Source organism: Branchiostoma floridae, chromosome 6 (genome assembly GCF_000003815.2).
Source record: "Branchiostoma floridae strain S238N-H82 chromosome 6, Bfl_VNyyK, whole genome shotgun sequence".
NCBI lineage: Eukaryota > Metazoa > Chordata > Leptocardii > Amphioxiformes > Branchiostomatidae > Branchiostoma > Branchiostoma floridae.
In genome coordinates this window covers 22,336,055-22,360,322 of record NC_049984.1, presented here as the reverse complement: position 1 = coordinate 22,360,322, position 24,268 = coordinate 22,336,055, and the positions used below count along the sequence as shown (strand labels likewise).

At 41.0% G+C, this 24,268-nt stretch overlaps 2 protein-coding genes across 3 annotated transcripts; one reads left to right on the top strand and one right to left on the bottom strand.

The window, feature by feature from the left end:
* Positions 1-6,283: 6,283 nt before the first annotated feature.
* On the top strand, positions 6,284-8,577 carry LOC118418206. The gene is made up of 5 exons (XM_035824046.1): positions 6,284-6,318; positions 6,778-6,871; positions 7,163-7,303; positions 7,870-8,035; positions 8,480-8,577. Exons 1-5 carry the CDS (start codon positions 6,284-6,286, stop codon positions 8,575-8,577), a joined length of 534 nt encoding a protein of 177 aa, XP_035679939.1.
* Positions 8,578-10,170: 1,593 nt separating this feature from the next.
* LOC118418296 (organic cation transporter protein-like) lies at positions 10,171-23,904 on the bottom strand. Of its 2 annotated transcripts, none has more exons than XM_035824149.1 (12): positions 23,723-23,904; positions 19,554-19,826; positions 17,975-18,078; positions 17,375-17,529; positions 16,629-16,797; positions 15,451-15,595; positions 14,688-14,773; positions 13,931-14,074; positions 13,486-13,571; positions 12,819-12,927; positions 12,064-12,273; positions 10,171-11,294 (listed from the first exon to the last, which is right to left on the bottom strand). In XM_035824149.1, the coding sequence occupies exons 1-12, from the start codon at positions 23,855-23,857 to the stop codon at positions 11,120-11,122; spliced, it is 1,791 nt and encodes a 596-aa protein (XP_035680042.1). In that variant the 5' UTR covers positions 23,858-23,904; the 3' UTR covers positions 10,171-11,119. The 2 variants fall into 2 exon arrangements, with proteins under 2 accessions (XP_035680042.1, XP_035680041.1); XM_035824148.1 differs by lacking the exon at positions 23,723-23,904 and adding an exon at positions 21,081-21,732 and having other exon boundaries at positions 10,174-11,294.
* Positions 23,905-24,268: the final 364 nt, after the last annotated feature.

Here is a 24,268-nt window from a genome sequence, read left to right as displayed (position 1 = left end):
TAAAGTTAAGAGGTACAAAGTATGGCATCTACATAACTACAGTGCTATAATCTACATAACTACAGTGCTATATGCACTGTAGTTATGTAGATGCCATACTTTGTACCTCGTACAATTGTTGTGCAATAAAGTTATATACATCTTGAGATGACTTTTTTTTTGTCTGGAGTCAGATGCACCTTCGTATTTATTCCAAATCTGGAGTGTGCGTCGATCACGCTATCAGTACGCGTAGTATGCGCAAAGCGATCGCAGAACGCACGGTACTAAATCGTGATCTATGTGTGCATTCGTTATACGGTCGCTCATGGTGCGTTGTGTCTGCGCTGTAAGAACGCTATGTACTCGCAATACCGCGATTTCCGCGTATTACTGCGTATAAAGCGCAAACATGTAGCGTCTTCATAGCGCAATCGACCGACGTGGGACTACTTTATTGCGCATCCATAACGTTTTGGGCACCAAACTGCGTACGAAGGATAGTTTTGTGCATGTCCAAAACTATCAGACGAACTGGGCGTATATTTTCGTTTGCCTGCGTACGTGAAACTTTCTAAAGACGATTCAGATGCGATAGAGGTGCGACTTGTGCGTGCGGCCGCGTATTGAAGAAATTAGTCAAAATGTCGAAAAATGTCAAAACGGAACTCATGCGGCATGAAAATATACGCAGGTGTAAACCCACCTTAAAGGTGCACCCTCACCGGACGTGGGGCATGCTTGCGGCATTGCTGCGTTCGTTCACTGCGACACTATTTTCTCCGATTTTTTATTCTTCAGATATTGCGTAATACGTAAAAGTATGGCATAGAAGACGACAAAATACACAGTAAAAAAATCGTTCTTTATCTCTGAAATTCGTTGAGTATCTTTCGAACCCCGTAATGCCGCAAGCGTACCCCACGTCCGGTGAGACTGCACCTTAAGCCCCGGTCACAAAGCGCGTACGATTTCTTGCGATGGTATATTCCGCATATCGTACGATGAGCGCAGTAAATCGCAGCAAAATCGTAAGCAAAATCAGCCATCGCAACGCATCGGATGGTGTTCAAAATTTTTCCAGCGTCGTACGATTTTTCACTTGTGTCTCTTTTGAATAGCCGCCTGGCCGCTTTTGTGCTTCTTTAACAAACAAAATGTGGACTAAGCTGTTGAATACCTTCCTATAATATATTTAACTGTAAAAATAAATTAAAAGAGACCATGACAACAAGAGCATTACAAGAAAAGTTCAAATCAAGCGTGAGTACTGGTATGATTATCTCGGCCTGCTTGCCGGCTCTGCGTGTCAGGCTCTTTCGAAGATCGTATCATGATATGCTATCAACAAAAAGATGCCATCATACAAAAATCATATCATAAGCATTATATCATATATATTTCCGACTCATGGAGCCTGCCTTTATGTTCGAGTTGTCCCCATGGTTATTACTATTCTGGTAAACTGACCCAAGACCGACGAGAGCTTAGATTTGATCTAATTATAAACTCAAGTGCATGAAGCGATCAAACAATTGTCTGCATCACCTGTGCGGGGCGCGCTGTTCTCTGGTTGCGACTGTGGCAGTTGCGACTGATATATTTTCCCTTTTCGTCAATATCCACAATATCAGGGAAAACTGAAACCATCACAACATGCTAACAATTTATAAATCTATAACCTCATCAGTAGACAAAAATTGCCATAATGAAGTCTGCTATGGGGGCAAATAAAATCTTACGACGATAGCGAAATTTTGAACATGTTCAAAATCCATTTCAGCTCTATTTTTCGCCATACGACGCTCCCCGATTTACTATGATTCACTGCGATTGACGCAGGCACGCTCTTATGACCGCATCGTACGATGCACTACGCGCTTTGTGACCACGGCTTTACATACTTAAACCATTGCTTCCGATTCTCCCCCGACTTACGACGCGCTGCGCTTATCCTGCGCATCGGAAGGAATCGCAAGGAATCGTACGCGCTTTGTGACCGGGGCTTAACCACTGGGCTACGCACGCTACTATTAATAGCCCCTTTCTACAGGGACGGCGCTCTCGTCGCGCTCTCTCTACGACCTCCAATTTGACGGATCGTTGAACGAATTGTACAGAAAAAACACGAATCTTTTTACGCTGTGTGTATGTTGCTGTCTTTCTAGTCGTACTTTTAAATTTTGTACGATATACCCAGTGTGAAAGTGAAGGTTACACATCCTATTTAGGTCGCAGTGAGAGCACAGCGCGATCGCCGTCTAGTGGAAAGTTGAACATTCGACCCGTAGAGCGCTGTTAACCGTTTTTATTCCACGTACGGCGCAGACGGCAAAGCGTAACTGGCTGTTTTATTTCTGCGTAGGACGTATAGCAGCTGTCCAAAAAGTAATTTGTGTTGTCAAACTTTTATCCGTTTGATCGTATCCTATTAGAAACCTAACAATGATACAAAAATCAGTTCATATCATTTTTTTCTTCAAAATAAGTATCTATGGTTGCATGGTATTCTAACTCAATTTGTTGATGTAACATCTAAGTCAAGAATTTATTACATCTCGTCTATGAAAATTGGATAAGATTGGGTGAGGTCAACAAAAAGAAGAAAAGATGAATTTTGGGACAATTACAAGAAAGTACATACAAAAAGCTGAACTTTTATTTGCGGGTGGAGAATTTCTGAACCTCTTTTCTCCCAAAATCTACAGAAAGGACTGAAATTGGTGAATATTGACAGCATGATTCGTAACGGAGACATTTTCTTCACGCAGCCATATTAGTGATGTTTAGTCAGTCGATGCCTGACCTGTCTAATTTGCATCTAGCCGATTACTTCACAAGGTCAGTGAGATCTTCACAAGGTCATCAAGCTATGTCCAAATCCAACCGATTACTTTTGGGTCATGCAGACTGAATAAGAGAGATTGGGCGAGAGACAACAAGATAAACTACATACAAAAAGATAAAATGACTTTTTTTATTCGCGGGTGAATAATTTCTGAACCCCTTTTCTCTGCCAAATGTAACGAAATAAGTAAAATTGGTCTAAAGTGACAACATGGTTAATAGAATAACATTTTTCGCGCAGCCATGTTAGTGATGCTTTGTCAGTCGATGCTTAACCCGTTAATTTGTATCTAGCCGATTAGTTGACAAGGTCAGAGAGATCATCACAATGTCATTAAGCTATGTCCAAAATCAGCCGATTACTTTCGGGTCGAAAAAAGTGTCACTGACTCCTACCGTCCTGACATGCTATTGGTCTGAACTCTGAAGCGTTATGAAATTTGCATCCGGCGGCCCACGAGGTCAGTGAACTAATGACAAGGACATTTAGGTGGTATCTTCGGGACGGCAAACGTAGTACATTTTTTAAAATGTTTTTGTGATCTCCTTCCAGTTAAGGTCACTGAACAGCACCGGTAGTTATACAGAGGGCAGAAGGTACAGTATTAAGTCATTGACATTGTACGTGGGAAATTTCGTTTTAAGAAGTACAGTGAACAGTGGACCATGACACAGCAAGCGTTTGGTCGGATCTAGTCGATTACTTTACAAGGTCAGTGAAATCCTCACAAGGTCATTCAGCTATGTCCAAAATCAGCCGATTACTTTTGGGTCGAAACAAGTGTCACTGACCCCCACCGTCCTGACATGCTATTGGTCTGAACTCTGAAGCGTTATGAAATTTGCATCCGGCGGCCCACGAGGTCAGTGAACTCATGACAAGGACATTTAGTTGGTATCTTCGGGACGACAAAGGTAGTACATTTTTTTAAAATTGTATATTTGTGATCACGGTCCAGTTAAGCTCACTGAACAGCAGTGTTCGTCATACAGCGGACAGACGGTTTATACAGTATTAAGACAGGGTCATTGTACTTGGATATTTTCCTTAGGCTACCTAGTTTTGATAAGTAGAATGAACAATGGAACACGACTCAGTGAGCGTTCCGTCTTAATCAGTCAGTCAGTCATAGTCATACGGTGTGTTACAGCCCCTTACGGGGTGGCATACCCTTTCTTCTAGCTGAATACGAGACGGGGATGCGCCAGGTCTCCCGTCCGGGTGAATGATGTAAATCACCATATGGCTGATACGGTATGGAGGTTCGCCAGGCCTCCATCCGGGTGATTTGAAGTGAATCACCAACTCCAGACAGAAGGGTTGACTCCGTCGCACGTGTGGGGGTTCTATAACGTGCAGGGAGTATGACTCTCCCCATACACGGGACCTCCATTTAACGTCCTATCCGAGGGATGGCCCTAGCCAAAGCTAGGTACGAGTGAGTAAAGTGAGGAAAGTCGTGTAAAGTGCCTTTCCCAAGCAAGGGCACAAGATTGGTGACACGCAGCTGGATTCGAACCCCAGACCTCTCGGTCACGAGGCAACACGCTGCCGCTGCGCCACGCGGTCTAACCCGTCTTAAAGTGGGTTCACAAGTGCGTATATCTTTAAGTCCGTATGAGGTCAGTATGAAATTTTTAGCCTCTACCGGCGAGGGCAAATTGGACAAATATATAAACAGATAACATGCATTAGCTGGATCGCAAACCACACTACTGGGCCTGCTAACTAGTTTGGTATGTTATCTGTCTATATTTGTCCAATTTCTACTATTTTCCCCAACAACCTGTGGAGCCTGGTAGAGGCTAAGACTTCCATACGAATCTGAAACGGACTTGAAGACATACGCACGTGTGAACCCTGCGGACTGTAAACATTTCCAGTAGCTTTCCAGACGTGTGAACAACACAGCCAGGATTCCAACGCACGCCTGCTTGGTCCAGAGGTAGCGCTGGTAACCACAGAGCTACGTATGCTAAGTACTATTAATTGAACATTCGAGCATTGTCAACCGTTTTTGTTCTACATAAGGCGCAGACGGCAAAGCGTAACTGGCCGTTTTATTTCTGCGTTTGTGTCGTTTGATCGGAACCTATTCAAAACCTAACAAGAACCCAAAAATGCAATTTAACTGACTTGTTAGTTCTTTATTCCAAATCTAACTACCTATGGCGGCATGGTATTCTGACTCAATTTCTTGATCAAACATCTAAGTGAAAAATTAATTACATCTCTTCCACGGATATTGAATAAGAGAGATTGGGCGAGAGACAACAAGAAGAAGAAAAGATGAATTTTGGGACAATTACAAAGAAAGATATACATACAAAAAGCTTAAACAAAATGGGGAGAATTTCTGAACCCCCTTTCTTCCAAAATCTACATAAATGACTAAATAGGGCTATATTGACAACACGATTAACGGAGAACGACATTTTTCTTCGCACTGCCACATTAGTGATATTTTGTCAGTCGTTTCTTGACTCGTTTAATTTCAATCTAGCCGATTACTTCACAAGGTCAGTGAGATCTTCACAAGGTCATTAAGCTATGTCCAAATCCAACCGATAACTTTTGGGTCATGGAAACTGTATTAGACAGATCGGGCGAGAGACAACAAGATAAAATACATACAAAAATATTAAATGAATTTTTTATTCGCGGGTGGATAATTTCTGAACCCCTTTTCTTTCCCAAATGTAAACAAATAACTAAAATTGGTCTAAAGTGACAACATGGTTAACGGAGAATAACATTTTTCTTCGCGCAGCCGTACTAGTGATGTTTTGTCAGTCGATGCTTGACCCCTTTAATTTATATCTAGGTGATTACTTTACAAGGTCAATGAGATCTTCACGAGGTCAGTGAACTATTTCCAAATTCAGCTCATTACCTTTGGGTCGAAAATGGTGTCATTTTCCGGACACTGACTCCCACAATACTGGCATACTATTGGTCTGACGCCTTTTGAAATTTGCATCACCTGTTCCACAAGGTCATTAAACTCATTACGGGTTCAGTCATGGCATCTTCAGGATCAAAGGTAGGGCATTCAGGACCATAGGAGTATAATATAATCTGTTAACGTTGCTTTATTTCTACGTTACCCTGTTAATACTTGCGTATGTTCAAGTTTGTACGAGTTGCGTATCGGCGTGATATCGTATATGTTGACTTAGGTCAAATTTGAGGCCGAAGAAGTTTATTTTTCGGTTAGCTGCACAGCGGTGGGTTAGAGTATAAATTACCCTTTCCCCGCAAACTACAAACTCAAACCTACGGCAAAAATTTCAATACGCCTTATGCTGTGTTTTATCCAGATGTACTTAAAACAGCTCAGAGATTATTAAATTCAACCTGAGTTCAAACCTCCGTGGTCAAAGGGGATACACGCCAACATTCAACTATTTGGGGGTTAATATCTTACCGTTTGTCTCTCTTATTGCTACAGAAAGAATGGACCGGAACATTGTGAAGACAATGAATAAAAGGTATGTATTGAATCGAAACTCATATATTTGCCTAAAATGACCTTATATGATCTTGTCACGTCAAGCATGGATCCGCTGTGCGTTTATATTTTGATTAATCAAAGACTCCACCAGGGCAAGCGAAACCGTATAATTGTGTGTGTTGCAGTGTGATAAGCACGAAAGCATACGTTGTTGCATTTGTATATTTGATCAAAAAGGCATCCGTGTTTAAAAACGATGCAACTTTCTTCTGACACAAAACTTAAGACTTAAGGAATTTTATTGAGAGATCTATGGTGTTTTACGGGATAGTTGAGAACCCAGATGTCCAGACCACTGCATCAGCAGAACACAGTGGACTACTACTGAGGACCCGGATGCTTTGCATACGTCACTTGCCGGAAGTGTGACGTGAGCAATAGGTAACAGGTGGTTGAACGTCACTACATGATAACTGTCGTGCTTTTGTTGCCCCAGTGGGTTCCATCAACTTGTGGAACTGTACAACATGCAGAAACATCCTGAGGGAGGCTGGTTTAAAGAGTCCTTCAGGTCCTCCGTCCATTTTCAGGTAAAATCATCATGAAACATTCATTTTAGATACTTTTAGATTTTTCTGCATACCAAACCGTATGTGCAGATTCAGCTCGTCATAATTATCTAACTACGTTCATATGCATCTTTCATTCTTGATACTGTAAAACTGATTGTCATATTGCCAAACTGCGAGTGGGCAAATTAAACGTATCCAGGTTTTTGCTTCGCTCACCCGGTGTTTTTTTCCATCGGTGCTGACCGTAAAATACGATAGAAATCGGGACCTTTAAGCTGTTAAATACGTAACGGTCATTTCTACCCCCAGACTACAGAAGATATTAAAGACGGTACGGAGTCCGCCGCCGCCACAGTTTGTTACTACCTGCTTCCTGAGGATGTGCTGTCTACCTGGCGTCGTCTGACGTCAGACGAAATATGGCTGCACCAAGATGGCGGCTGTCTCAAGGTGACAGTTCTTTCCTGTTTCTACTTTACCCTCCAAATTTCCATACAAACAAAAACAGATGCACTAAGTATTCGTGTCTGAATTTCGGTCGGCATATGCATTAAGTATTCTTTTGGCTAAACTTATGTGGCAATGGATGTTTGTAGGACACAGAACTTTAACCTGTAGCAGAAACGAATTTAGACGTAACGCTAGTTCACCCTTATCCGTGGGGTGACCTTTATCCGTTGTTTTTAAAAACAGCACATTTAGGAGTAATAAGTCTGCTGACAGTGGTTTCAAATTTGCAATATTTTCAAAATGTTACGACTTGAAACCACCGTCCGCCGACTTCATATCCCTAAATGCGTTTTTTTCTTACAAACAACGAATATAGGTTATCCTCGGATAAAGGTGAACCAGCGTTACCCATGTTTCTAGACATTGTTACAGAATAAACGATGATGCTATGCTCTGCCTTGTCACTTTATGTAGATTACAAACACGTGACTCCAACAGTGCATCAAAAGTGCAAGATAGTTTGTATCACCCATCCCACATTGAATGTTTAACATTGAATATTGCAGATTCATATGATTGACGCCAATGGGGTCTACTCTACCGCTGTTCTTGGAAGCACGCTGGAGCACAGGGAAGCCAAGTATGAAGTCCTCGTGCCCGCCGGGGTTTGGGGTGCAGCAGAAGTAATGTACGGCGGCGAATTTACGCTCATAAGCTGTGTCGTCGCACCAGGTAGACATGGCAAATTGTTAAACTCTAAACTTTAATGTTAACCAAAGCCAACACTTACAGGAAGCATATACGTGCAATATTTAGTATTTCATTTTGCACAACATTGTCTAAGGTACCTACACACCGAAAATGCGTTGTTCCCTTCTGGAGTTATCCTCTTCAGATGTTTTTGACAAAAATTCCCCTGCTATCCCAAAACTAGCCGCTAGGCTCAATGCAAAGTTATATAACTTCTTCCTTGGCACAAGAGAACATGTATACTGATTAACTGTAACAAAATCATTTTTGTTTTGTTTCTGCTCTATAGCTTTACAGTTACAGGGTATGAAAACGACATCTTTAAATGATATAGAGAATGTTCTTGAGTCTAAAACATTGTGTATCAGACCTTTCGACACGTAGAATAAGTTGCCAGCTACTTATTAAAAGCTCCTAATTTTTCAGGTTTTGACTGGAAGGGTTTGGAGCTTGGCCAAGAAGAAGAGTTGGTGTCTTCCTTTCCACATCTGGCCGCCGTCATCAAGTCGTTTTGCAGACTTTAGCTGATTCAGGCTTTTATAGTACAATGCTAAACTTTATTCCGACACTAAGGTGAACATGGACCAATTTTTCAACGACTAGCGTCGCCTTCTTCGGGATTAGTTATGACCGATCAATTCAGAACGTAATCTCACGAGAGTTACAGACACGTGATCTTATTGGCACGTGATCGTACGGATACCTTACGTCAGTAATCGGTCAAACGTGCCAGGAAGTTTGTAACCGTCTCTGTTTAATGATGGATGGAGTGTTCTGATACATATGGCCTCCTTCATATCTCTTACAGAGTAGTCCTGTTCAGTGTCCAGTACAACCTTTATTTCTGAATTGTGTGAAAGGAGGTCTAGGAGCTACAATTCATTACTTAACCACTTTTAATTGCATTTACTTTATTTCAAATCAAGTCACTTTGCTGAACAGGGAGCTACGTTAAACAAACAAACAATCAAGTAGAAATCCACTGTAAGGATGTTACATCTTATACAAATAAAAATCTGATACTTTGTCATCGCTAAGTATGTATCAGATATATATTGAATATTACTCAGTTATCTATCGTCGATAGTAGTATGTCATCTGTACAATGTAGAGTTCCCTGATACGAATGTTAAATTTTGGCATATTTATCTATTTATATGTATCTATTTAGCTGTCTACCTATATAGGGTGTCTGATACAAATGCCTAGAGAGGTATAAAGTCTAGGATTCATTTTTTTACCATTGTTTTATGATATCCCTAACCATATAACATTGCATACATTACTCTCCAAGCAGAGGCCGAATCGCGCAGATATAGTAGTAGTCGAAAAAATTACACTCGCGCTCTTCCTACCTGTGCCACAGAACGGAACAGTACAAGGCTATTAAATCTATCACTTTGACACATTCAGGGCGTTTTGTACCTAGGTGCTAAGTCTGCGCCGGGGTTTCTGCCGCGCTCTAGTACCGCGCTCCGCCAGCGCGCCGCGGGACATTTCCTGTCTGCCAGGAGTCGGGTACAGTACCTTCTTTTAATTCTCTCCTCATGTGCCATTGAAGAACTCGAAACGGCGAAACGGCCGCAGTTTTATGCGATCTAATAATGAGTCAAACTACATTTTTGTAGTACTCGCTGTCCGCGCTGATCAGAGTAAGTTCAGTAACACAACACACCAAACACAACAAAATCAGTCGTGGCTCAGTCAAATCGAGCCATCACTTGTGTCCCACGATCTAGAAAAGCCTTACAACCGCGCGTGAGTCAGTTCAGCTTTCAAACAGAAGTTCAGGGCGAGATTTGTCCAGTTAAAATTGACCTAACTTGTCCGACTACCAAACACTTTGATTTTGAAAGGATATCTCCGCCCTTATGCGTTCTGTGGCAGAGGTAGGAAGAGCGCGAGTGTAATTTTTTCGACTACTACTATATCTGCGCGATTTGACCTCTGCTTGGAGAGTAGGCTTTACACAGTAAGAGCGCGAGTGTAATTTTTTCGACTACTACTATATCTGCGCGATTCGACCTCTGCTTGGAGAGTAGGCTTTACACAGTAAGAGCGCGAGTGTAATTTTTTCGACTACTACTATATCTGCGCGATTCGACCTCTGCTTGGAGAGTAGGCTTTACACAGTAAGAGCGCGAGTGTAATTTTTCCGACTACTACTATATCTGCGCGATTCGACCTCTGCTTGGAGAGTATGCATACATAGCCTTTATGTCCGTGAGCATAACATTCTCGTTTTGTCCAACGTCAGTGATATCGCCAGAAATGCAAAGCTGAAAGACCAAAGCGTTCAGAGCGCTGTCTGAAAAGCTTCGGTAATCATACATTCGAAGCCGTCTACTGCATCAAGAATGGATTCTCTTTGATCTTATGAATGATAATAGTTTCCACACATGTCTACAGCTTCGTCATAGTATATAAAACATAAACATACGGTTTATGATAACAAAATTGGCAATGTTCAAAAGTCAAGACACCAGTGATATCGAATGTCTTCGAGTGGCTGGAAATAACAAAATGTGAGGCTTCTAGTTCTATATTGTCTCAAATGAATGGATATGTTTAGACATTCGCACTTTTCTAGAATTTGTATAGAAGAGAATTCCTTGTCATCGAGTATGGTAGTGGGTGCATCCTCACTAGATAGTGTTAATCAAAAACAACATTTTCTGTCAAATGTGCAAAAGTTAGATGTGACAGGTCATGTAGTGTAATATAACCAGCTGCTGCCGCGCCGTGCGCCAACTGTAGCTGGTGTGTTACGCCGAAGGGCGGTTATACCGGCTATATAGATACAGAAATGAAATGCGTATAGCTGAGTCGGAAAAATGTAAATCTTTGTTTGATCGCGGCTGCAGTGTTTCGTAATGAGGAAAACTCAAGACACATTTCTATACTACACAATATGATTTGGATTACTACATACGGATGTGTACTATATGTTGCAACCTGAAAACTATACATGGACATCGACAACATAACCATATAAAACCAGAATAATACAAACGTCCCTCATTAAAATCAATATCTAAGTTAAGTGTGTACAATGGCTTTGATTGTTTACAATTGTGTCACTGCCATGGCTGCCGTGTAACTCGTGTCACTGTCCACGGAGCCGGCGCGACCTTCACGATCCTCCAGTTTTGTGCTGAAGGCCGGGTTGACGTGTGCTTCCTTCTCCTTCTCATTTGTGCGTACAGATGACCCGTTCGTGATTGGTGGCACCTTCGTCACCCTGGATGAATAAAATAAGCGACAAAGCGTTAGGATAATCACCAACCAGTGACTAAGGGAGTTTGCTGTGGAAGGGAGTTTGGGATAAAGACTCGCTATCACAGCAAACTCCCTTCCACAGCAAACTCCCTTCCTCGGCAAACTCCCTTTCCCGGCACAAAACCAACGTTGAAGATCGCAAACCAACGCCACGCCCCCCCCCCCCCCAAAAGACGGCCCCGTTCCGAAGACTGGAGGCAACGGAGGCTAGTGTTTTCTGTTTTTCTGTCGTTGGTCCATGAAGAATTGGTACCCATTGTGCTTGGGAGTATGATTTATGTTCTTATATGACATAATCATAAAACTTGAAAACATATAAATGGATTACCACGTTCTTGCCCACATGGGCTCAGTGCATGCGCAGTAGTTACAAGTTGTCGTCTTTTATTAATCTTAGTCTTCTGTAACTATTGTATTTTTATGTCGGGGCGAGGGCCAGCAAATGTGTCACCACTTGTTTCCCCGACCCTTCCACTTGTGTGGTGAATTAAAATAAACAAATAGACAAGTAAACGAAAAGTTTACATTAAGAATCATGACGTAACGTAACTGTCCTGAACAGTGTCAGTGGGAGAAACAAAGCAACTATTTGTCAAACTTTAACGTTATGCTGACATCAAATCTATGCACTTATAGATCACGATCAGTCCCTTCTCTCTCTTAAGTGTATCCATGGATGTGAGGCACGCCTACACAAACTACAACGCAAACCTGTCGTCTACTATACTCACTTTCCAAAGTTCTCTCCTTCCTCCAGTGTGTCCGGCAGACGAACCCCGAGCGTCTCCGGCAGCAGCATGGCGGCCAGGCCGGCCACCACAGACAGGGCGCCGAAGATGAGGTAGGGAAGAGGGCCCCACGCAGTGTCGGACAGTTGGACGAAGGGAGAAATGATGCCACCCACCCGAGCCCACATGGAAGAGGCCCCGATTCCAACATTTCTGGAAGCAAGATGAAAAAGAGAACGTCACTAGACATGTTTCATTTGAAGATAATACATACAAATTGGTATTTATGGTAATCTGTGATCCAGGTTCTTACGTAGGTTTGTCCCACGTAGTTCGGCTGCATGTAAAAGCTTACAGTGCCTGAAAAATCCTAGTCCTGACAGAGACTGGCGACCGGATTATGTCTATTCTGAATAAAGAGAAACTGTAATTTTTAACAAAAGAAATTGGCAATACCAAGATACTATGGTAACACATTTTCGACTTATCGACAAGCTATTCGTAGGGCGCTCTTTGATCTGACTTCCTGAAACTTATGATCAACTGCTCACCGAGTCACGTGTTATATCTTCACAACGTGACGTACCAGAAACAGCGTATTGTCTATTCCTTGACAAAGACTGGTCCAGGAGGAGATTAGTCGAGAATTTGGGCAAGTTCAATTTCTTGTGTTAGATGACTTCTAATACAGATGGATTTCAAGTTATGGTTGTAAAGGAAATCATAAACGTAATAGGAAACTTGACGAAAACTCTAACCTGACAACTGTTGGGTACATCTCGACGGTCCAGATGTAGATGATGGTAAAGGCAGCTGTGATACCGAACTTGCCGATCATTGACATTGTGATGGATAAGGCATTCAAATCTGTGAAATTCAAATATACCTCATGAAATGTACTGACATGAAATTACCATAATCCGTATAAAAAGTTAGTAATATGAGCAGCTAGTTCAAAATCACTGGATTCTCCATTCTTCAGCAAGCAGCATTGAAGTAACGTTCTAGTATTCCTATTGTCGCACCAAACAACCTCCAAAACAAGGGTTTAAAACATACCTACAAACAAATCAAATATTTTTATAGCAATATTTTTAATTGTGCAAAAAAAATAATGCGTCAAACGATAAATCTATGGATAGATTCTGTACCTCATATCTAGAGGGTATGTTATAAAAGAAATATGCTTAACATTCAATAAATACGAAGAAAGCCTTTAAAAAACTAGCCATATTAGACATCATTTGTTCAATAGTCATCATCAAAATGCTCACCATCATATCGTTCAGTGCCAATACTGCAGCCAAATCTCATCATCGTCTAGCAGGTCCTATTTGGGGCCTAATACCTAGTTCTGTGTATATAAAAATATGTTGATCTAGTATGATAATCAAAACTTATTAGTTTTTTGTTTGTTGTACGTACTCTGTGCGAGGAAAGGTGGCGCCAGGAATGGAGTGATGATACAGGCAATCCCTCCAATCAGCATCAAGGACACATGTGGTTTGCGCCTGAAGGTGGCGATAGAAATATCAATATTAAGCCAACTTGTCCAACAATTTTGTAGATAAGTGGGTTGCCCGACTTAAGTTATAAGATTGTATTTTGTTGTTCGTTTATATGTGAAAAGCTTTCAGGATGGTACTGTGAACATTTACAGATATAATGTAGTTCATCTTCCACTGCTTTCCCTGTCCTTTTGTGATTGAATCCTACACACTTATGCTATACGTTATGTAATTGATTTTCGCAAGGACTTCATGAAAAATAAAATTTACATGCCAGTTGTACATTCTAATGAAGATCTAAATAAATAAACAAGCAAACATAAGATACATAAAGAAAAAAAGATAAAATGGCAACACCTCACCTTCCGAAATACTCGATGGAAAAGATCGCGATGATGTATGCTGGGATGTCCACAGCACCGCTGATGAAGAAGTTGAGATAGTCGTCTCCGGCCAGGGATGACGTGTTCAGCGCCAGACCATAAAACACCATCGTCACAACCAACCTACACAGAGAGAAACGTCCGTAAAATACCATCGTCACAACCAACCTACACAGAGAGAAACGTCCGTAAAACACCGGTACCATCGTCACAACCAACCTACACAAAGAGGAACGGGAAATGCAAATAAAACATTCATGTCTTTTTTTTTTACTTCGGTCAACCCCTGATATGTTCTAATGTTGCTTTCTCGGGAATGCACTAGTACTTCGCACGACTTTCACTTCACCCAAGTAATTTGAGTACCTAGCTTCCGTTTGTTTGTTTGTTTGTTTGCTTGTTTCTTTTCAAAGAGTCGTGAGGGGTTAGGACTGTCCCTGGGATAGCACGTTAGAAAGAGGTCAACCACGTTTGAGGAGAGCCACACCTGAGCACGTTACTGGAAGATCACACCATACTTTGTCCTTCACGGCGTGAGTGGTTCATATCCGTACAGTTCAATGACCGCAGTCATAGCAATTACTGTTGCATTGAGGTCACTGCCATGTGGCTGCGAATGAGAGTGTAATCGGCCTACCCAATAACAACCAATAATAACAATATAAACCAACTACATCCCAATGTATTATCACCGTTCATCGTTTAGTTTACAATTTCCTTGGTTTTGTGAACTCACCAGTTGAGGAAGACGACAAGAGACATTTTGGCCATGTTTGGAGTCCTGACCAGGTCAATAGCGCTGTAACGTTTCTCTTCATCAGGCTGAAAGACGTCGAAAGGGGTTAAGATCAAGAACACAATGCTCTCCATATCACACGAATGGAAATTACAGATCACCGTACCGTGGATAACAATACGTGGATAAAGCTTTAGATTTTTCAGAACATTATCACTTCTAAAATTAGTATCTAACTTTCGTGGTCACACTAAGTGACCTCCATATTAAAACAGAATGGCTGTACCCAGAATGTCAAATCCCAGTGTTCCAACTGAATCAAAAACCAAAAGGAGATCTGACATGAGCTTGCTAGTGACTAGTTAGCGTCGCCCATTTGCAAATCAATCAGAAATGCCCGGGGAAAGATATAGTAACCGAAACGTTGGTTGAATAAAAAGCTTAGTTGACAAAGAATCTTACGTAAATGCATTTAAGTTCGCGGGGATTTAATTTCGTGGTAGCGGCAAAAGGGACTTTTCGCGACGGTTTTAATTTCGCGGTAGCACCATGCACTGTAGAATCTTAATGCCCGGGAAAAATGTTCGCGGTGGTTTTAAATTCGCGGTGAAATGGCCGACGCGAAAAACGCGAACATAAATCCACCGCGAACATTTCTGCATTTACAGTATTCAGTGACTTACCAACATGGTGAAACTATTCAAGGATGAGATATCAGATATTGTTTCTTTTTAAAGAAGTGTCTATACAATATTACACGTACCACTTTCTCGGTGTGTTGCACTTTTGTTTTGTACACGTCCTCAGGAATCGTGACTCCGTTCATCTTCGCTGCTTTCCGAACGATTGCCTCGGCTTCATCGTCACGATCTTTGGACAGCAGCCATCTTGGAGACTCGCCCACAAACCTTTGGAAACAGAACAAAATATTATGTTGTAATATGATAATGAATAAATTAATAAATGAATACCTTTATGATATACATCATACTCACTGGATTAAGTACAGGTTGCTACAAAAGAACAGTTTACAGATACATGTACCGTACGCTCAATGAGCTCCTTGGTACGGTATACATTATAGCGACCTGTACTTAACCCAGTGGGTACATTTGTATGTCTGTACAATAAAGGTATTTATGTCATACCTGTGACGCGTAAACGTTTGATACGGGTGTTCCGGACCGTGTGATAACTTTCTTAATGTCATACCTGTAACGTGTAAACGTTCGATACTGGTTTTCCGGACCGTGTGGTAACTTTCCGTATCACACAGGCTCGAAGTTTGTACCACACAGGCTTCCTTCGAGTAAATCGAACCATTTCGAGCGGGCCGAGTGCGGCACGGTTGGCAATTCGAATACCTGATTCGAACGTTGGAACATTGCTGTCGTAACACTTTTTGTTCGAGGGCACCAAATTTGTTCAACTTCTGGCGCACTTCGGGCTGGCACCTCGGGTGATACGGAATACACATGTTGTATTCTATATTGATTCATTCATTTAATATCAAGCTAGCACAAGAACTAAAAATGAACTAGATGACTTCAACTTGTCACTTCTTTGGGATGGTAAAAATGCAAGAACTGATAAATGTTTTAAAATGGAAGGTCTAATTTCGCCAGAATTTTTGTGAATTTGTCTGTATTAAGTCTGTGAATTAGGGGTACCTAGATTGTGCACGTCTATAAAGTGTATGTTTTATTACATGGATGACATTCGTGCTTCATAAATTCTTAATTAGCGGTTGCCAACAAATTCATGCTATAAATCAAACAAAGCAGTGGCAAAGTGAGTAACATACATATAAGGCGTAGATTTTTACAAAGTCGGTCATAAAACATATACTAATACCAAAGAATGTCGACGTCAATCACGCATATCGTATCCTTACTCTTTGTCAGTAGTTTCAAAATTACAAAGCAAAGGAACATCACCCACCACCAGAAGAACAGCATGGCTACATTAGGAACCGATACAACAAGCTGCAGAGTGCGCCAGTCCCGGATTGCATACGCTATGCCCGCCAGTGCCATGTTGGCGGCAGAGAAAGCTCCTTGTAGTAACGTCCCAACCAGCGTTCTCTTGTCCGCTCCTACCAGTTCCGTGACTGAAATACAGTAGAAGCCAGTTAATTGCACAACGGATTAACGCACACTTCTGTTAACGGCACGGAATCCCCAAATCCCAAACCGGTGCGGTCCAGCTAGATAACTTCGCATTATTGCACCAGCCGGATAATTGCACGAAATTCACTGGCAAAAAACGTGCAATTAAGCGGCTTTTACTATACATTCAATGATAATGGTGTCCTCTGTTTTGCCTGAATTGATCTATCAATGGAATCTATGTGAATGATATATGCTTATGATATGCTGTTTTGAAGTCAGCTGCAAGGTGCGCAAAATAGCATTATTTCTTTTTTGCCATGATCTACCTAAACATGGAAGGAGGACTGCTTATGAAAATAGACAATCAAAACATGCAAATGACAATGTGTTACATTTATCACGAATAAGCAACTGCAGTATGAAAAAGAAATTGCAGTGAATGGGACCACGATTAACTTACTTGATCTACCGCCGGGTCACAATATTTCTTTTATAAAGCTAGAACCCTGCATACAAATCACGGAGACGTAAGTGTCACCTGTCAAACTTAAGATCGGAACAAGACTTAAAACGTACCAATCACAAACCCTGAAAGGAAGGCACCGAGGACTCCACCACCGACGATAAGGCGGAAGATGACGAAGGCAGCGTAGTTGGGCGCGAAAATTGTCGCTACACCAAACACGACTTGCACAAAGATGGCCAAGAACATGGTTTTCTTCCTGCCAATACTGTAGGTGAAAATATGAAAAGTAAGGTAAGGTAAATGTAGATAAATATTTACAATGTTCTTTTTTCTCTCCCAAGACCAGTAGTTATGTGGTAGGTTTGATCAATTGCTGACGTCATTTATCCGTAAGATCTCGTTACATTAAGGTCACGTGTCTGCAACTCTCGCGAGATTACGTTCTCAAGTAATTCGTCATTATTTATCATGAAGAAGGACAGTCGTCGTTGAAAATTGATATTCGTGTAAACCTTAGTGTTGGAAGAAAGTTAAGTACTAGGTTCTACTAAAAGCCATCTTCATTTCAGCAGATGTAGAGTAGCAAAATTTGAATAACATCTAATTCCAGCCATACAGAACGTCCAATTTAGTGATTCTGATCTTTATACAACAAAAACATAAACAAACAAAATAAGCAAACAAACTGTACTCAACATGTAATCACTCACATGTCCGAGAGCTGTCCGAAGCCGATAGAACCTATGAGAACACCCAGCATGTACATGGCCTGTGCAAGGTTGTTCAGCGCCTGGTTTTCACACACGAGGTCGAACTGAAGAAATACAGACTCGGTGGTAATTTCTCTCCATGTTTGTTTGTATTGCACACCTGGTAAACCGCCTCATGGCGTAACACACCAGGTTTGTACTGATGAGTAGAAGCTGCATATCAGGGTAGATATACTTGATACGCGTACTTCTGATGAGAAATGGGATAGAATCTTTTCACGTGCTAGAGGTGTGACATACTAACCGAGGGACAAGGTCTTTCAACTCTTCCAAGAAAATGCGAAAAAAGCAACAACAAAAATACAGAATGTATTGTTTGATATATATGCACTATGTCAGTTGTAAAACCTTCCTGAAGACTATAAGAAGTCTTGATGATGTCAAGTTTTTTAGCCAAAATTTTTTTATCGCACGCACGCATTAATTTTGAGGTGCCCATGTGATGTAATCCATATAATTAAATCAGAGTGGCCGAAGTTTTAGAAAAGATAGTTTCTGCGTTTCTATTGTTTAATCGCTTTCAAGTCAAAGGTGAGGAAACAGTTGTTTGACAGTTTGTCATTACAAGCTTGGTACTGTGTCCGTTGATTGTTTATCTTTTGACTCATAAATGTCTAGTTGTAAAGGTCATCAACAGATCTATGCACGTCGGTTAAAGTAAGGGTCAAAGGGTAGTATCAACATATGAGGACTGACCTATGGCGATAACAATCACAGAGAATAAAACATATGAACCCATTCTTATAAGTTTGTATCTATAGCTATAGATGCATCGCAAAGTACTCACATTAGTGTCACACATGTACTAGTATTTGAACAATGGTTTTTCATATTCTGATGTATCGTTGTTTCTTTTGCAACTAGCAATAGAGCAATAGTGATTGAATCATTAACTTAGAGACATTGATATGTCGACCGGTCATGTTTACTGACAGCTCATATGCAGGTTTTCAAGGTCAATTGATTACTGCAAGAAAAAAAGTCAAGTGTCTCATGGACCTCGTTTCCAAACATATGTCACTAGGAAAGGAGAAAGTTTAGGAACTATAAAAACACAGACCTTTTTTTGCACACAGCTCTCTTCTGCACATCTTTAGTTTGAAAATTGGTATCTTAAAAGAGAAATTGACCCCAGAAGAGGGTGTTATTTTCTTATAGATAATGTATCCATGGACAAGATTTTGCAGACTTTCACTTGCAGTGAAATACAAGACGCGTATTTTCTCAAACGATATCATGATACTCGTTAACCCCATACAGAACCTATCCATTGTCGTTCAATAAAGTTCGTATTTTTTTATTTGTTCATTATACATTTATAGTCTCGCAGTGAGCATACTTTATCCTATACATGTAAAGTAGTGTGTATCTTTCACTTCTTAACATAAAATTTATCTATTAGAAAAAGGACACCCCATTCTGAAGTGTTGAGGCCTTCGTTATTCAGTTAAGTACGAGTAGGCAATGAGCGCCATCCCGCAATATAATAGAATTTCTGCTAATGAATAGGTGTATTTACCTCCATGAAGATGCTACTCTTGTACTGTTGCCGATCATACCGCCAGCCTGCATCGCAGGGTTTCGCTGTCCTGTTTCCTGTCGCGTCTCGCATCATGGGACACGACAGATTTCCCAGCTCGTACACGCCGACATCGTAACGGAAACACGAGCCGGGAGAAAACGTGTCCGTAGTTTGGTCGTAGCTCCACGGAAGCGAGTAGTTCAGAACGCAGGTATCATCGGGTTGTAGTCCTGCCGTTTGTGATTCGGGAATTTCACAGTGATGAGACACCTGTAAAACAAACAATAAGTGTACTTGGAGAACGTTCGAGTGGACATACGAGGGTGAGTCAGAAAGTAATGCAAGTGGTTTCATAACAGATTCATTTTTCAATCGATTGGGTTGAAATTTGGCACAAAGGTAGAGGTATATGTCTTCTTGAGATAAAAATGAATAAATTTCGTCTTTATCATTTTATGAGCAGATGAGTTGATTTCAAGTTGACCACACCATTGTATGCTTGTCAGACGATCAGTTCCTGTAAATTTGACCCATTTAAAATTACTGTAAGAGGTTGAAATTATACATGTATAATAACAAAACTCTCTTTAGCTTGTATGCCAATTTTCATTTCTGAACTCCCAATGGTTCCTCATTTACAGCTGCTAGGGTGGAGTAAGTTGTGATATAGAGCAAGTTTGATTTATACACAATTCGTGAGTTGTTGGTTAAAAGACTACTTTTCCATTAACTAAAAGAACCGAAACTTTACACAGTTATTAACTGTTTAAACGTCAAGAAGTGTGCTAAGTTTTATTACTCCTATTTAATGGAAAAGTATTCTACAGAAACTTTTAATCAACACACCGCAAATCGCATGACCTTGACGACCGCTTATACCTCACTATACACCAGCAACGAAAAAAGAAACACTGCTCCGATTTCAGACTTGAAAATAAGCGTGTGGCTTATAGAGAAATGCAGCTTACAACAAGTGCAGGCTCAGTCTTCTACAGTAGCAAAAATTGGTTTAGGGAAATTGTTAATTGTACGTTACTTGGACCTCATTTTTCTTATGACGGGATTCCAATGGTGTGGTCATCTTCAAATCAGCTCAGTCACTCATAAAATAATGAATAACAAATTTAGATATTTCAATGTCAAGAAAACATGTGCCTCTACTTTTGTGCCAAATTTCAACTCATTCAATCATAAAACGAGTCTGTTATTAAACCACTTGCATTACTTTCTGACTCACCCTCGTACATGTAACTTGGCATCCAGTAGATTGGCGAGGATTGGCCAGTCCCTCTTCGGGGCAGATGATTAGCGTTCAGCCGCCGTGGTATCCGCACCCGGTACGTGGTGTCAATTCCTACCGCGCGAACACTTAGACTTACTAAAAGAACACCCAGGTGCAAAAGATTACCCAGGCAGACAGGTCCAAAGAAAGGTCGGCAAAAGATGGCCCGACATAACGCCGATAGACTGGATGCCAGGTAGTAGAATGTGTAGATATTGGATATGAAGATGACCAAAACCTACCTGTGCGCCTATAAAAGGCATGGACAGCATGTGAAAGTTTCCAGGGAATATCATGACCAAGATCATGGCCACCTGGACTGCCTGGTACTTTCCCATGGAGCCCAGGTAGCCGAGCGCGGCGTCATAGTCCACCATCTTGGTTCAAAGCTACGATAAATCTGCTGAAAGGCAAATATTATGAACGCAGCGGTGCTAATAGATGTATACAGGTGCGTGTTTGATTGCTGTACATGTGATTTGTTGGTAGCAAACAGTGAATGGCCACAGGGCATGTTTACGTTTAGGGGCGTATGTGCACTATATGGCACCGCTTGGTAAAGTCTACCGGCCATTCTGTCCGTCGGAACGTTCTCACATGTATCGGCTACTAAAGAAAAAGAGGCAGTTTGTTTGTCTATAACGTAGCTCAGACGTCTACCTCATTACAGCTACTACAAATGTCCCACTGGCACTACAAAGTTGGTATTGACACAAGGAAACAAGAGTTCGAAGATCTTGTGACTCTGTAAAATGTTTAAAGTTACTCGTATGTCTTGTTGGATTGAAGTTTAGTCATGCAAAGTAAGTTTTCATCAACATTGCATGTGTCAGATAAACACTTTCTGTCACTCAACGGAGAACATGACTACTATTAGATGGCATATTGCAAATATGCACGTAACTACCGGAGCACAGACCGTCGAAACACCCCCTTTGAATAATAAACTCTTCCATTGACCCCATGACCCTTTTTTTGTCAATATGACTTTATTCGGGTCCAACAGCAGTACATTATGATTGTTACAAATCTAACGTCCGTACATGAAGTAGTGGCTGAATACATATAGCTTATTGTCTAACCCAGAACCAAGGTGGTTCATACAGTATAGAACTTACACACAAGCCACGTAAATTGCTTAACAAAGCAAGTAGCAAATAAACATTTTGTTGTACACAGTTTCTCTACTCAATGATTTTACAAGTTTGCACATCTTGAGTGAGAGCTGTAAATAAATACAATACATTGTGGTTTCTAAGTAACTCCTTGTTGTCTTTATATCTGATCCACGATACAAATATGGCGTATTTTGCAAGAGTAACATAAAAGTTACCTCCAAAAAGTACAGAAGCTGTAGTATTGATGGCTATGTTAATGCCAGATTGGGAAAGCAAGTGTTTAACTTCGTCCCAATAGCCTCTTAACCTTACACACTCAAAGAACATATGTGAATAATTTTCATCTTGGTTACAGATCGCACATTTAGGGCTGTAGATAGTCCCAGAGGTGTCTACTATTTTCCATTTATGAAGTAAGAATCTGCAAGGGAGGATTTTGTGCAATAATTTAAAATCAAACTCTTTCAACTTATTCTCTTTTAACTTCAGGGTCTTAGATCTCCATATATTCGTCCAATTTAAGTTAGGAAATATGCTATCCCAATAAGCTTGAGAAGAAGGTTTTGTTAGGGTTTTGGCGAGACAAAGAGAATACAAATATTTACTACTGAGTTTTACTACTGGTATTTTACAAAAATTAATCCAAATCATGTAATCCTCCTTGAAAACTTTTATCTTAAAATTTTTATTTGACCAAATTCTATCATCGTTAATTTTTGCAAGATCCCTCCTCCCCCCTCCACCCCATGACCTTGACTGTCATGTCTGACTTATAGATAGTTCTGTCACCTTAGAACTGCACATTTTGCCACTGCGAGAAATCCGATGTTTATATCATTTCTTCTCAACGACTTCCTGCTATTCAACAGATAGTGAGTTTAAAAAAAAATACCAACACAAACACACATCAACTCAAACCAAACAAATACACACACACGCACACAATATGCAAACGCCGTACACGGAGTCAGAAAATCCAAAATCCTATTGCAAGAAGTTTTGATTCAGCATTACGTAACTCATTGTGGCTTGAAGTACACTTTTGACGTATTCAACAATGGTTACTGATTATTGACTCAGGTGTATATTGGCTGACAGGCAGAGTAAAAGTTCCAAAACGTGAACTATGCGGCTCGAGATGTCTTTCTAAGGGACGACTGCAGTGTGATAGATGCCGGTAGTTTGAGGAATGAACCCACTCTACTATATGCGACGTATTCAACAATAGTTACTGATTATTTACTGATTATATAAGGTGTATATGGTGCTATAAAGCCCGGTCATTTGCTACATACTACTGAATAAAACCACTAAAACTAAACAAGCCTCTTTTAAGGAGTCATTTGTTAATAAGAAATTCCAAAGCGTAGAGCGCCCGCAAAACTTGGCGTGTGGAAAGGAAACACAGCACATGCTGCTAAAAGTGGACAGCATATAACGTTACGAGACATGCAACACAGCAAAGGACAGCAGAGATATGGGTATCACCACGCTAGCCGGAATGAGAGAAGACTTTTCAGAGGGAATCAGCAGATGTACATGGCCTTTCCCCGGTACACTGAGAGTACACACAGATTCAACGTACTCTCCTAGAAACACATCCAGCAATTCTCAAACGCAAGGTACCAAGACTTAAATGCCAAGATTGACTCAAGAATGAACCATGTGTTACTCAGCACCAAGAGGCCACGTCTAGCAAAATAATAGACGTAAAAAGAGTACAACAACAACAACATGAGTGCATAAAGACGATGAAAAACGCTTACCCTTGCACCTATAAAAGGCATGGACAGCATGTGAAAGTTCCCAGGGAAAACTACGAGCCAAATCATGGCTACCTGGATTACCTGGTACCTTCCCATGGAGCCCAGGTAGCCGAGCGCTGCGTCATAGTCCACCATCTTGATCTTCTTCGAAGCTCGAATAAATCTGGTCAAAGGAAAATGTCATAAACGAAGCGGAGCTGATTTATTTTGGGGGCGTGTGTATGCGCAGAGGTTTGTTGACAGCGAACAGTGATTGGGCACTGGCATATTTACGTTTAGGGAGTATGTGGCATTTTACGGCACCGCTTCGTGAAGTATACCATACATTCTTTCTGTCGTAATGTTGTCGCATGCCCGAAACAGGGGCGGTTTTGTTTGCCTATAAGGGAGCCCAGACCTCCATATCACTACAGGTACGACAGGTGTCACTCCAAGTACAAACAAAATCCTATCAACACGAACAATGAATAGTCCTATAGGACACAAACTCCTCGAATTTTGATAATGGTGTTTGCGGTGTGGCTAAGGTGTTTAATGTCCACGTTA

Bases quoted from the DNA above. Each gene is read 5' to 3' on its own strand.
- LOC118418296 (XM_035824149.1), bottom strand. From the start codon at position 23,857: ATGGTGGACTATGACGCAGCGCTCGGCTACCTGGGCTCCATGGGAAGG. The intron at 19,827-23,722 runs GTAAGCGTTTTT...TTTGTTTTACAG, and splicing joins TGCCTTTTATAGGTGCAAGG to GTGTCTCATCACTGTGAAAT. The intron at 13,572-13,930 runs GTGAGGTGTTGC...CGCCACCTTCAG, and splicing joins TCCATCGAGTATTTCGGAAG to GCGCAAACCACATGTGTCCT.
- LOC118418206 (XM_035824046.1), top strand. From the start codon at position 6,284: ATGGACCGGAACATTGTGAAGACAATGAATAAAAG. The intron at 7,304-7,869 runs GTGACAGTTCTT...TGAATATTGCAG, and splicing joins AAGATGGCGGCTGTCTCAAG to ATTCATATGATTGACGCCAA. The intron at 8,036-8,479 runs GTAGACATGGCA...CTAATTTTTCAG, and splicing joins AAGCTGTGTCGTCGCACCAG to GTTTTGACTGGAAGGGTTTG.